At 38.2% G+C, this 14,108-nt stretch overlaps 1 protein-coding gene across 5 annotated transcripts in view; it reads left to right on the top strand.

Annotated features, from left to right (window-relative positions):
* Positions 1-14,108, top strand: part of SEC24D (SEC24 homolog D, COPII coat complex component) — a 102,003-nt gene that overhangs the window by 66,766 nt on the left and 21,129 nt on the right. For all 5 annotated transcript variants that reach the window (XR_011537243.1, XM_070609232.1, XM_008534525.2 and 2 more), the window contains 3 exons: positions 2,570-2,694; positions 8,656-8,847; positions 9,443-9,536. Coding sequence is in view for 4 of the 5 variants with exons in the window: in XM_070609232.1 (XP_070465333.1) it covers positions 2,570-2,694; positions 8,656-8,847; positions 9,443-9,536 (411 nt within the window). In the remaining variant the exon portion in view is untranslated. The remainder of the gene's footprint in view (positions 1-2,569; positions 2,695-8,655; positions 8,848-9,442; positions 9,537-14,108) is intronic.

Genomic DNA, 14,108 nt, shown 5'->3' on the forward strand with positions numbered 1-14,108 from the left:
GTCCATCGATGAATGAATGGATAAGCAAAATGTGGTATATACATACAATGAAATATTATTCAGCCTTAAAAAGGAAGAAAATTCTGACACGTGCCACAACATGGGTGAACATTAAGGACATTATGCTAAGTCAAATAAGCCAGTCATATAAAAGACAAATACTGTATAATTCTACTTATATGAAGTACCTAGAGTAGTCAGATTCATAGAGATAGACTGTAGAAATGTAGGACGGTGGTTCGCAGGTTCTGGAGAGAGGAGGGAAGTTGGAAGAGGCACAGAGGGCTTCACGATTAACCGGGTATGGGTGGTTAGGGAGACGGACAGTTTGGTGGAGAGGATGAGATTTCAAAACCAGCCTATTTTAGAGGATTGTGTTTTTCCGTAAGTTTCTTATAGAAAAGACCAGTATAGTGGGAGAAATGTCATCTTCTAAAATTTTGAGTGTAAGATGCTGGCAGGTTCTTTTCGTGGAGGTGAGTTTTGGTTAATTGGAACACTGGTCTGGAGCTCAGAAAAGAGCCCTAGATGAGCGAGAGTTTGAGGAGTCATGTGTGAAGATGTGCTGGTTAAAACTGAGTGAACGAATGAGATTTCTGTGATGGAGCATGTGGTATAAAGAAAGAAGAAGGTGTCCTCTAGAGAAAGATAAGAAAATAAAAAACAGAAGCAGCGGTCAGAAAAGTAGGAGAGGAAGTGACAGCACAGTCTCTTGGTGGCTAAAAAAGTGGAAGCGGTCTTCCATGCCTAAAATTGCAAAGAGACAAAAGAGATTTAGGATGAGAGCTGGATTTTATTTGAAGTCCCTGTAGTTTGTAGTCAGGAGGTCTGGGACCTTTAAGAGAGTAGTTTTGGTAAGATGTCATTTAAAACCACGTTTTTATAGAGTTCATGCTTGTTAAGCTTGCCTGGACAAAGCAAGCCAGATTGAATGGGTAGAGTAATTGATTAAGGAAGCCAATGATGAAGCCATTGCAGTTCTCTAGGAACAAGATGGCAAGTTTCCAGAGGGTTAAGAGTAGGGATCGGGTAAAAGGTGTGAAAGAAGCATTTTGAAAGAATAAATCAATGGGACTCAGCGATTGAAAGAAAAGGAATAGTCAAATCTAATTTTATGTTTTCAAGCCTTTGAGTCGGTATGTAGTCATGTTATTGATAGAGAAAGAGATGTTGGAAGAGAATGTCATTTAGAGGAATGATGAATTAGTTTTGCATACATAGAAAATAAGTTACAGTGAAGCATTCCATAGAAATGTGTAGGTTGGAGATACGGAAAACATTCAGTGGGGACCTGCTAATGCTGAACTTAGGAGAGAATATAAGAACGGTAAGGCACATTTGGGTTGGTCCTATAGAGGTTTTGGTTTAATGAATGGAAATGATTGTCATTTTCATGTATAGATCAGCACGAGACTATGTTATGAATTAGATTAGGTGAGGATCAAGAATTATTTTCAATAAAAATTGTTCACATAGATAGCAGTACAGGTCTTTTATTTCTTTGTTGGTCTGATTTTCGATGTGGCAAAGTGTTAAAGTTTTCAGACTGATGATTTTTAAGGCCTGTAATTTTTTTATTATTTCAAGTGAAGGACTTTTATTAGAGGAATCTTATGTCTCACCTTGTAGTGGTTATAGAATGAATCAGGAAGATAATTTGGAGATGTTATCATCTAATTTTATAATTATAACCATTAAAATACAATTTTATTTTAGAACATTTTTGTCATCTATCATAAAGTTAACAATTAAATTAGTCAACTCTTTATTCTCTTGTGTGAGTCACTAACGTGTTTTGCCTGTGGCTCTCTTTTCTAAATATTTTGTAAGATCCAACTGAAGAATCACTTCCTAAGAGCTGTTTGAACACCAGCCAGTAAAGGGACCAACAGCTACAAAATATTTATGTAGCAGCTGCTTTATGTTACAATGATGGTTTAAACACATAGAGAAAAGGGCCAATATTCCATTTTTTTACCATAAATGTGTTAGGAATAGCTAAGTATTTAACAATATACTACAATTTTTTAAAGTATACAATTACATTTTAGTATGTAATTTCATGTCTTTAGAACTGAAAAAGCTTATAAAGGAAGAGATTTGAAAATAGCAATATCAACAAGTTAATGAAGTTTTATGACAGTTTCAGAAACAAATGCTAATTATTGTGTGTACTTCTTTTGGGCACAATTTGCCAGGGTTCCAGGCACATTTCTTCCAATAAGGCAGAGTGGTATAAGCAGGGCCGACTACCAGACTTGCTCACCATTAGGCAATTGGAGCAGCAAGGTCATTGGAGCTTTACAAAAGCGAGCCTTCTCTGCTAGCCCTTGTCATACTGTCTAATTCGATAGTGGGACCCAGGTCCTGTCCTGGAAGAGAAACAGCTTCATCTTTTTTATGGCATCAGAGACTGTGTTCTAGAAACCGATTTAGTTCCACAGGTGTTATATCCTCAATATTAGATGAAAAAACTGATGACCTGTCAGAGTTTCTGAGTGTTTGCATTTGATCGTGAAATGTACGTACTTAGTGACTGCATTTCTGTGATGTCTTTGCTCTCCTGTAGAAGAACAAGCCTCCTAGCGCCCCGGCCTTCGTCTTCATGATCGATGTCTCCTACAGCAACATCAAGAACGGACTCGTGAAGCTCATTTGTGAAGAACTGAAGACCGTACTGGAAAAGCTTCCAAAGTAAGGAAACTGCCTTTCTTTTGACAACTTGTACGATCTTGAGAATTAATTTATGGGCCAGAAAACAAGTGCTGAATGACCCATTGCTATCTTTTGCTAATGAGGACATTGGGTAATTATTTATAAATCAAACAGTACCATTCTTAGAGTCCTTAAAAAGTCAGAGTGATCTTTTATACAAAGGAAAAGAAACAAACTGGGAAAAAATGATGCTGTGGTAAACAACATTCAAAATACAGTATAAATTATAAGGAGAATCCCAACAGTGTGGTGGAAAAGACTCTGGAAGTCTGTTATTCACTTTTCAAAGGCATTGATTTTCCGGTGGAAACTGGTAGTTGCTGGGCATGGTGGAGAGTCTAAGGGATGCCAGAAAACGAACTCTTGTCTTATGGCGGACACAACGGCTTTTTCCCAAAATTTCCTTTTGCCCTTATGCTACACCATCTAACCCCTTTGCAGCAACCAGGCTTAACGGCACAAGGTGTATCACTTTCCTTGCTACTGCTCAGGCAGTACACGAAAGGAAGGGTGGAAAGGTATTTTAGCAGAAGTGGCTATGTTTCAGAGTGTGCAAACTAGTTGTTTAGGATGGGAAGTAGCATCTAGTAAGGAGACTCAGGAGCAGGGAGAACGCCTTCCTTTATGAGAGGAGGACATACTTAAGAAGATAAAAGGCGAAGAAATACTCTGAAACCTAGTGTCTGCACCAGTCTCAATGTCCTCCTCTCCTCCCTATCTCCTGAACAGAAGCAGTCTCTGCTCTGGAAAGAGATGCTTTGAGGGCTGGGTTGTCTGCAGCCCTTAGGGCTCCCGAGTCCTCGGGCGCCCACTCCCCAGTATTCGTTCCACATATGGCTGGTGCTTTGGTGCATGTGAGGCTCAGATGAGTGAACTCTGGACCTCCCAGTAGTAGTTTTGTTTGTATCTACGAAGCTGAAGTCATAATATTCTCGAGGATGGTTTGGAAAAGCAGTGGGAATGTTTAAAAAACATTGAGGTGATTTCAAACTGAATTCTAAGATGAAGAATGAGCTTGGAGTGAGTTGAAGATGGGGCATGAGAAAGGCATCTGATGCCTCCCGTTGTTAGTGACTGTAGTTTCTGTTACCTCGTTCTCAGGGAAACCTGAGAAGTGTGGAATTTCTGCTGACTATGGTGAATTTATCATAGACCTCACTCACAGGGCTGCTTTAATTCTCAATCTGAATTTTGAGCTTGATTAGTATGAAAGAAAACTAATTTCTGGAAATGACTGCTCTCTCTTTCCCTTCTCTCAAACTGGTTCAAATTGTGCTAACCTATTTTCCTACTCACTTCACCACCCCCTCGTTCCTTTTAACACGGTGGTGATCTGAAGCTTGTAGTCTATTGACATAAGTTACAGAATCACACCCTTTCCTTTGGTATCATCATAACTTTTATATCCCATTGGAGTAGATGTGTGACTTTGGCAAGAGATAGGAGAAAACAATAACAGGATCCTGCTGGTTATTCCCTGCCACTTTTCAAATCTCTCTCTTAAGAGTTTTTCTTCAAACCAAAATACCTTTACTTCCTTGATCTTTTAAAAAATATGTGGTTTTTTTCCTGCCTCAAAATTTATTTTAGGCTGTGTATATGTATAACTTTATATTTATTTTAATGGTAAGATTTCCATCAATTTGATTTACTTCTTTGAACTAAAGCAGGTAGTATGCCAAATAGCCTTTTTAACGCACAGTGTAAGTCCTGATTAATGTCCAAGGCATGTTCATCTCTTAGCTAATCTTTTGAAAGAGAAAGGCTCCATCCTTTACCATTTAACTTTGAATTTGTGTCTTTGATATTGCCAGATTAACAGACTTTTCTGTCTGGCTTCTCTGGAACAGGAAAGAAAAGATTTGAAGTGTTTCACCTGTTGGTCAGATCAAGCTCTTGGGTTTTTTTCTGGTTGTTTTTAATGCTGCTGTAGCTAACATGTTCAAAATGCTTGATTTGGGAATGTTCTGGTTCATGTAGTTACTAATATCTTCCAGTGTTCCTCTGTCGGATTCATTCCATTAAAATAATAGGGGCAAGTGTTAAGGGGTGGGTCATTGAAAAGCAGAAGAACAAAAACATGTCATTCTGGATGATATTCCTTATGTAACTTTACAAAATTTGAATAGAATTAATATGAAGGAGAGGCTAAGAATTAGTTTTCTTCTGGATATAATTTAACAAGGGAGTTAGACCATTGAAAAAATTTTAAGATAGTCCTTTGTTTCTCAAACAAATATTTGAAAAAACATTTTCCCATGGAGACATGTACTAATATTTTTCAATTATGTAAGATGTTCTGATTAGATATTTTTGAAAAATATTAATTTAGGTTTTAAGTGAACCCTATGAATCCCAGGATACTCCTTTCCCATCATTTGAAAATGTCCAAATCCGATGGGAAATAGCAATCCAGATTCCTTTCTGTAATTTTTCTTTTGCATCTTGTTCCTTAGTTGACTCCAAATTAAATATTAAATGAGAATAAATACCCTTAATGATTTTCTGGACGTTTTCCACTTTATGTAATAAAAGGTTTACTGGGAAATGAGAGTTTAACCAGTGGTGGCTTGGTCAACTGGCTTTCAAATCAGTAAAGCCTTCATTTGTAGTGTTTGCTGATTCCTGTGGTGTAAATACTTCCAGCCAGCCTCATTTTAAACTATCAAGGCAGCGTCATTGAACTGGAGTTGGGAAGAGACACGTATAATCAGTTTACCGATCAGTTTGGGCTCTAACTTACCTTCTTTTTTTTTTTTTTTTTTAATTGAGATAGTGATCGGTTACAATCTTGTGAAATTTCAGTTGTATGTTATTGTCTGTCAGTCGTGTTGTAGGTGCACCCCTTCACCCTTTGTGCCCACCCCCCACCCCCTTTCCCCTGGTAGCCATTAATCTTTTCTCTTTGTTCACAGGTTTAAATTCCTCATATGAGTGGAGTCAAACAGAGATTGTCCTTTTCTATCTGGCTTATTTCACTTAACATAATTCTCTCAAGGTCCATCCATGTTGTTGCAAATGGGACGATTTTGTTCTTTTTTACGGCTGAATAGTATTCCATTGTATATATACACCACATCTTCTTTAGCCAATCATCTGTTGATGGGCACTTAGGTTGCGTCCATGTCTTGGTGATTGTAAATAATGCTGCAATAAACATTGGGGTGCATAGGACTTTTGGAATTGCTGACTTCAAGCTCTCTGGATAGATACCCAGTAGTGGAATAGCTGGATTGTATGGTAGTTCTATTTTTAATTTTTTGAGGAATCTCCATACTGTTTTCCATAGTGGCTGCACCAGTTTGCATTCCCACCAGCAGTGTATGAGGGTTCCTTTTTCTCCACAACCTCTCCAACATTTGTTACTATTTGTTTTAGTTATTTTTGTCATTCTGATGGGTGTAAGGTGATATCTTAGTGTAGTTTTGATTTGCATTTCCCTGATGATCAGTGATGATGAACATCTTTTCATGTGCCTATTGGCCATCCATATATCTTCTTTGGAGAAATGTCTGTTCATGTCTCCTGCCCATTTTTTGATCGGGTTGTTTAATTTTTTGTTGTTGAGTTGTGTGAGTTCTTTATATATTATGGATATTAAGCCTTTGTTGGATATATGACTTGCAAATATTTTTTCCCAGTTAGTGGGTTGTTTTTTTGTTTCAATCCTGTTTTCCCTTGCCTTGAAGAAGCTCTTTAGTCTGATGAAGTCCCATTTGTTTATTCTTTCTATTGTTTCCCTTGTCTGAGAAGACATGGTGTCCAAAAAGATCCTTTTAATACTGATATCAAAGAGTGTACTGCCTACATTTTCTTCTAGAAGCCTTATGGTTTCAGGTCTCACCTTTAGGTCTTTGATCCATTTTGAGTTTATTTTGGTGAATGGTGAAAAAGAATGGTCAATTTTCATTCTTTTACGTGTGGCTTTCCAGTTTTCCCAGCACCATTTGTTGAAAAGACTTTCTTTTCTCCATTGTATGCCCTCAGCTCCTTTGTCGAAGATTAGCTGTCTGTAGATATGTGGTTTTATTTCTGGGCTTTCAATTCTGTTCCATTGATCTGTGCACTCTAACTTACCTTCTTAAATACGGTGCTTCACCGTCATGATAATCATCCTAAACAAAATCTCTAATCCTCCGTCTTGTACTAGACCCTTGGAGGAGCAGAGAGCACAAGTTCTGGGCCCTGCCCTTTACTGATTTATAGTTAAGGATTCATGAAATGTTAACTGAAAGGCGCTATGTACTAAGAGCACAATGAGAATGATTTGTAGAAATTTAGAAGAAGAAATAACTTCTGGTTGGTAGCCTGAGGGGAGGTTTCACAGAGGAAGAAGGATTTGAGCTTGGTCTTGAAGAGTAAAATTCTAATAATTAGGGAGGGGAAAGGAAACAGTGGATGCAGTGTGCATAGTGGTTAGTTGCGCAAAGTCATAAAGTTTAGGCTACCAAGGGGTGTGTATCTGTGTCACTGTGTGTACAAGTCTGTGTCTGTGTAGTAGCAAAGGATAAGGATTCCCATTTCTGAAAATCGTGCAAGAGTCCAGAATATAAACATTTACTAAGTGCTTTAGGAAGGGATTCTGAGGATCTGTTTAAACTGCCCGCCCATTTATCAAGGACACAGTGAACAATAAATACCCTCAGTTAGCAAAGGACGTAGAGAAGTAAAACAGAATTTAAAGTCAGTAGTTCGTCAGCCTGTGCTCTCCTGAACATCAGTGAAATTGGGAAGTCTGCAGTGGGATCAGCAATTTGAACTTCAGATACTTTCATCCTGATACTTTCATTTTCCTTTCTGTTGTACTCAAGTAACTATGCTGTGTGCAAAATTTAGAAACTAAGAAAACTAGGTTCTTTTTCAAAAAGTTGTCCCCCAAGCAAAATAAGTTTTACCAATATCTACGGGTCAAAGAAAGTTTTACCAATATCTACGGGTCAAAGAAAGTTTTACCAAAATCTATGGGTCAAAGAAAATGGCATATATCTTTTGTGGCATTCATGTAGCCATTGAGTATTATGTTACATCCACCACTGAAAATTAGTAAGAGCACAGGTAGTGTCTAGGTGTGTTATTTTAGAAGGGAGAGAAAGAGGGAGGGAGGGAGGAAAACTTGAGTAAACACATAGCTCAAGTCTAGACCACTCAGTTCTGAATATATTCAGTATAGACTTGAATGAGAACATTTATGCGTTTATACTCCTTCAGGAAGATTAAGGCCTTGTCTTGGAATTCCTCCAAAAAATTTTACTTTTTGTTACGGTTTTGGAGCTTTTACTACTTTGATTATCTTGCTGCAGCCATCACAAATGGTTACCAAAGAAGAATTACATCATCAATTCATATATGTGATTTATTTTATATGTTTATACTATATGTTTATACTACATGTTTATATGGTGTATAGCTCTCAAAATCTAGCCCATTTTCTATTGAGATTCTATAGAATGTGTAAGAAAAGAAGCACACAGGAGGAGTGAGTCCTTTCTTCATAAAAATAGCTGTCCTGTTTGTAATCTGAGGGTGCCTTTCTCTTGCTTTAGGTATTCCATTTGTTCTGACCTTCTGGTGACTTCTGAGAGAGCTTTGTTTATAAAGAATGTAATAAGCCTAGCTTGTTTATGGAAAAAAAAAACACCTTGTAATTGCTGTGGATTGAGAATAAATATATTAAAGAAATGTGAGCAAATGTTTTCATAATATCTATTTGATTGTTTTTACCTAGAATTTTTTTCTTTATCAGCTTACTTATTTTTGTAATATCTATCCCCCATCTCCTACCACTGTGACTGAGCACTGTTTAAATCTGGTAAACAATGATGACCAAAGCTTTAAACATGTCTTCCATATATTTTACAGAAGGTGTTCTTACCAAATTTCTGATAGAAACCTCTCTCGTAAATCTGTGAAAGAACCTCAGACATTTCTTTTTCCTCCTAGGGAAGAGCAAGAAGAGACTTCTGCAATTCGAGTTGGTTTTATCACATACAACAAAGTTCTGCATTTCTTTAATGTGAAGAGTAACTTGGCCCAGCCTCAGATGATGGTGGTGACTGATGTTTCTGAGGTCTTTGTTCCTTTGCTGGATGGTTTCCTTGTCAACTACCAGGAATCCCAATCTGTGATTCACAAGTAAATATCAAGTGTTTTATAATTTAGTTACAGGTCGGGTATCTGTTTTAATTGTGTCAATTCAATCATGTATTATTTTGTTTTGTCGTTAGCAAGGAGGTTTTAACACGTGGCTTATAAAACTCTATCGTTTATGTTTGTTCTGTCTCTTTTTAATGTAGACCAGTATCTAAAAGGAGGGATATTTTTAATACTCAAACGCAACCCTATTGACCCCTTGTCTTTGCTGGAAAGGTAGTGCAAGGGAGGTATTTTCTGTAAGTGGAGGAATGTATTCAGTGATGATGATAATAACTAAAGATATATTCCCACTGTTCCAAGAATTTATAGTTTAGGAGATCAGAAATGTAGTGAATAGAAAATATATCTACACAGAGTGTGATTTTGTAAATGTTCCGAACAAATCATAAATTTTGGTGCTGAACCATGCCTGAACATCGTTCCCTGAGGAAGGGCGTGTGAAATTCACCCATAGGTGTGCAGCATAAGATAAATACCGTATGTGTTTAGGCTTGAAATGTTAGTGATTCATCTCTTGAAGTTTATTACAAATATGCTAAACATTTAGAACCTTTTGGTCATTCATTTCTTACAGTTTATTGGACCAGATTCCGGACATGTTTGCAGACTCGAATGAAAATGAGACTGTCTTTGCTCCTGTCATCCAGGCTGGCATGGAAGCGCTAAAGGTGAAAAGAAGCTTCTTTTAAGTGCTAGTAAATAAATTTTAAAAACAGACACACACACACACGAAGGAAGTTTCATCCATGAAAGAAAGTTCAGCCTTCATGAAAACACGTAGGCCATTCCAAACTTCCCCACAAATCTCAGGAGGAAATGGCCCAAACCACAGGTCGCTCCCAGCATTTCTCTTCCAGCCCCGTTAGCGTCTGAGCAACTGATTTTGTCAGGATTTCCAGTTTAGTTCCTCCCTTTGGCTTTTCTATAAACTTTATGTTATCTATTTTAAGATTATTTTAACAATATGTGAACTACCAGATATGAAGTGAAAAGTCCCCACATCACCCTCTCCTCCCCTGGGATTTTCAAACATGCGGGGCATGTGACAGCAAGTGACTATGCAGGGCCTTTCCGAGTGCCCAGAGCAGACACGAGATTGGCCGTGTCTCTGACCGGGAAGCTGAGCCCAAGAGGCTCTGGTCATTTTCATAGCAGTAAAGACAGTTATCTGAAGAAGGCAAAATGATTGAAAAGCACTTACTCTTAATCATTATTACCTTAGTGCAAGAGTTAAACCACTTTGGCCTGGACTGCTAGTTCCTAAAATTGACTTTTAAATTTTATTAAGTTAGGGGCTGGCCCCGTGGCCGAGTGGTTAAGTTCGCGCCCTCCGCTGCAGGCTGCCTAGTGTTTCGTTGGTTCGAATCCTGGGTGTGGACATGGCACTGCTCATCAAACCACGCTAAGGCAGTGTCCCACATGCCACAACTAAAAAAAAGGGACCCACAACGAAGAATACACAACTATGTACTGGGGGACTTTGGGGAGAAAAAGGAAAAAAATAAAATCTTAAAAAAAAAAAATTTTATTAAGTTAAATTTAAATTAACTTTTAAAATGAAATAGCTTATAATAATAACAATAGCAATAATAACAAACAGCAACAACAATGCTACAGAACTGAGTTTATGAAACACTTCCACATAAATTTTGGGTCTAAACATTGTAGCTTGGGTCTAGTACAGCGATTCTTGCTGGGGTTATTTGATCTTCAGAGCATTCTCTCATTGGATGTCCCCCCAGAAGCCTCAGAATACATGTTAATTTAACATAAATTAAAAATGTTTTACGTCATAAAGCAATTTGGAGATATTAGAGTTCATCCATGGAAGTCAATGGTGATGATTGGTTGGGCTACAGAAAGACTTGGGAATGCCTATTTTATTCCACATTGCTAAAAACAAATATCTTCTATTTCAATTTGAAGGAGTTTTGTTATTTTTGTTGTCTCTTCCAGTAAAGTACCTAGAAATCCATATGTAATTTTCCCAATATATGATGAGTCATACATGACCCTGCAAGGCTTTCTACACTAAGAAGTTAGGACTGGGAATAAAATTGTATTCATGTGCTCATGTCTGGGAGGAAAGATGAGCGGATATTCATAGGCTATATGCCATCAATTAGGATAGGGAATGGGAAAGAAGAGAATGGCATGGCTTACAGTGGACCTGAGTACCGAATCCCAGCTCAACCCCACATTCCATTTCTGCAAGGGAGCTATACTGTTTTATGACAGTAGGTTCCATGTTGGCAATCCACAAGATGTCTAGAGGCTGCTTAGCATAGAAAAAATGCATAAAGCAAATTTGTGTACATGCATTCCGTGTGTCTGAAATGTGGTATTATTTATGATATGTTACTGAAAAACCCTGTGTTCTTACTAGCCGTAGTGTTCTTTGAGGTTGCTCACGCACTACAGTGACCACAGCAGTGTTCTCAGCTATCAGTCACTTACCAGAGGCCAGTTCATTGCATCCAATGTATTTTCATGTCTTTCGCATGTTATTTTTTGTTATATTTATAATTTTATTGTTAGAGTAATGTATACTTTTACATTCAAGTTTGAAAATCAGAAGAAACTGATATCTAAGTATAACAACTCAAAAAAACTTCATAAATATCGAAGTTAATAAGTAGTAGTATTCTTGCAAAGTAGAATGACCTATCTTTATAAAAGGTAAATAATCGCCTTTTTGAAAAGATAAGGAACTACCTTTATAGAATGGCACTGTTGGACATAATGTCAGTGGCAGTCGCTGTCTGCATGGCGCCCCACTGTTGCAGGGGATAAGGCAGCAGCTCCCCAACCAGTGAGTATGGAGTCACGTGTTCAAGGATGGACACTTTAAGAATGTGGATTTCTGGCCCCACTCCTAGAGATTCTGATTCCTCAGCTCTCCAATTTGTTCTGCTGATTCTCTGTATCTGGGAACCACCAGCGTAAGAAATTGTTCTCTATTCTGCAGTATCTGAGAATATCCTTACATTGAGTCATCTCACCAGGAAATTGCATACCTGACCCATACGACTTTGTACGTTACTTTTGCACTAAGAATGCTTTCACTTACCCATGATTTAACATCTGGCCCTAAGCTTTTAATTAATGGTGAAATTAAGAAATAACACTATGAAGAAAGTTTCTTTCTTGTGTAGAACATTAAGTGGAGACATGATTGTGTTATTCAATTTCTTACATGTAGAAAAATTCACTATCTGGTCTTCTAGAGTAGGTTATTACAGTAATTCCAACTCATAACATTTCTTTTAGCGTTAACTACCAAGAAAGATACAAATAATACTTACAGTAGATTTTCTAATATAATTATTTCCTTTCCCTGACGTTTTTACTGATTTCTAGGTCTTTACTTCTGCCTTAGCGGTTCCATTGTGTCTGTGCCTTTAATCATGTTTCCTCAGAACTTTTTTTATAAATAGATTGTTGATGTAAATAACAGATTAATGAAGGCGTTTCTCCTGCATCTGCAAGGAAGATTCTGGGTGATTATAATTGCTTGTATAAGAGCAGAAACTGCTACAGTGTAATTGGAGCTTGTCTGCAGTTCGCGCTTTCTGTCTCATAGCAAACCTCTACCCGGTTTGGAAGAAGAAAAGATTTTTCCAACAGGATAAAAGAGTTTGTGTGTGTGTGTATGTGTGTATGTGTGTATATAAATGTCTGGTGTGTATAGGATTATTTAGCTACCTCTGACAGTCATATTGTCTCATTATCTTTTCAAGCCCTGTGTGGCTAAAAATCAGCCAGACTTAAATTTGTGTGACTTATATATAAGGGTATAAAAATTCTTGCCTGAAGTCATTCTTTGGCTAAGAACTAAGGCTTTTGAGAATTTGCAGGGTAGTATCTAAATATTGAAGAGACCACCTCATTCCTTCACTCATTCTTTCAATCAGCAAAGATTTACTAAGTGCCTGTGTTTTGTAAGGCAGTGTAAGGACTGCTGTCCCGGCTTCTAAGTTGTTTACAGTGTGGTAGAAGAGGTGTAATGCTGTGATACAAGACTTGACATTTATTGCTTGTATTCCGGAGAAGGGCGATGGGGAGGAGAGCAAAGAGCGACTTTGGGAACCCCAGGACTGCGGCTGGTCAGCCAGCTAGCTCAGGGTATTCTGCACAAGAGGCCAGAGATGAGAGTCTTGTCCTCTGTGGACAGGGAGCAGAAGCTGAAAGAACATCAAAGTGCAGTGTTTCTCATCGTGTGTCCGAGTAAAGACGTTTTAGAACTGGACTCCCCCATTCGAATTATAGCTTTACTGTCTATCAGATAGATGCCAAGTAAAATCTATATATAGGCAGTAGTAATAAACTTCTTTATTCAAACAAAGAGAGCAGACAAAAACCAACACAAAACAGGTGCTGATTTGTCACAAAGATAAAGAGGGACTGTTGGGAAAGTTCTTATGCATGTTTCCTCAGAAGTCCTCGAACTAGCCAATGAAACGCTTCGATACACTATTTTCTCTTGTCCACAGCATCTTGTACTCTTAGTGTCTTTTTCCCCACATAGTTTTTCAAAATCCGCATCTCCTTCATAATCTGACACTCATAATTCAACTCCGTGTGAATTTCTGGCATTCCCGTTTAACTTGGCCAAACAGCAGTTTTCCGAGTTAGCTATTACTTCCACCGTAAAACTAGATAAATAGAGTTTGGCAAAAAGTTGGAGGGAAATCGCCTTTAGTAGTTAGACTGCAAATTTATCACTAGTTGGGGGGAAGTTATCTTTAAATTATCTTAATATATACCTAAATTTGATTTCAAGATGATGCATCGTAGCATGCCTTCCACAGCAGTTTATGGAGCATCGATAGAGTGAAGGGCCCTGGACCCGATGGGGCTTAGAGAAACACAGTGTCCAAAAGTCAAGGAGCCTGTGATCTGCAGAAGACAGTAGAGTAGATAAAGTTGTGAAGTGGTGTCATTAATTCTAGAATAGTCTTATCTACAAAGTAGAGTGGGGGCATAGAGGCAGAGGCACCCTGCTCTGCCGAGAGTGATAACAACACTTCTCTTAGAGGAAAGGACGTTGGGGCTGAATTTTGAACAGTGGGTTCTCCAGGCCAACCTTTCGCAATTTGTTTTCCATCGCAATAATGCTGATCTATCAGGAATTTTCAGTTGAAGGCCCGTGCAACAGTAGGATTGCTGCTCACTACTGGCCACAGCAAAGACGAGATGGGGCGTGGGGTCACCCACCCTTCCCAGTGTGTCAGCTGTGA

This window comes from Equus przewalskii, chromosome 2 (assembly GCF_037783145.1).
Source record: "Equus przewalskii isolate Varuska chromosome 2, EquPr2, whole genome shotgun sequence".
In the NCBI taxonomy this organism is placed as follows: Eukaryota; Metazoa; Chordata; class Mammalia; order Perissodactyla; family Equidae; genus Equus; species Equus przewalskii.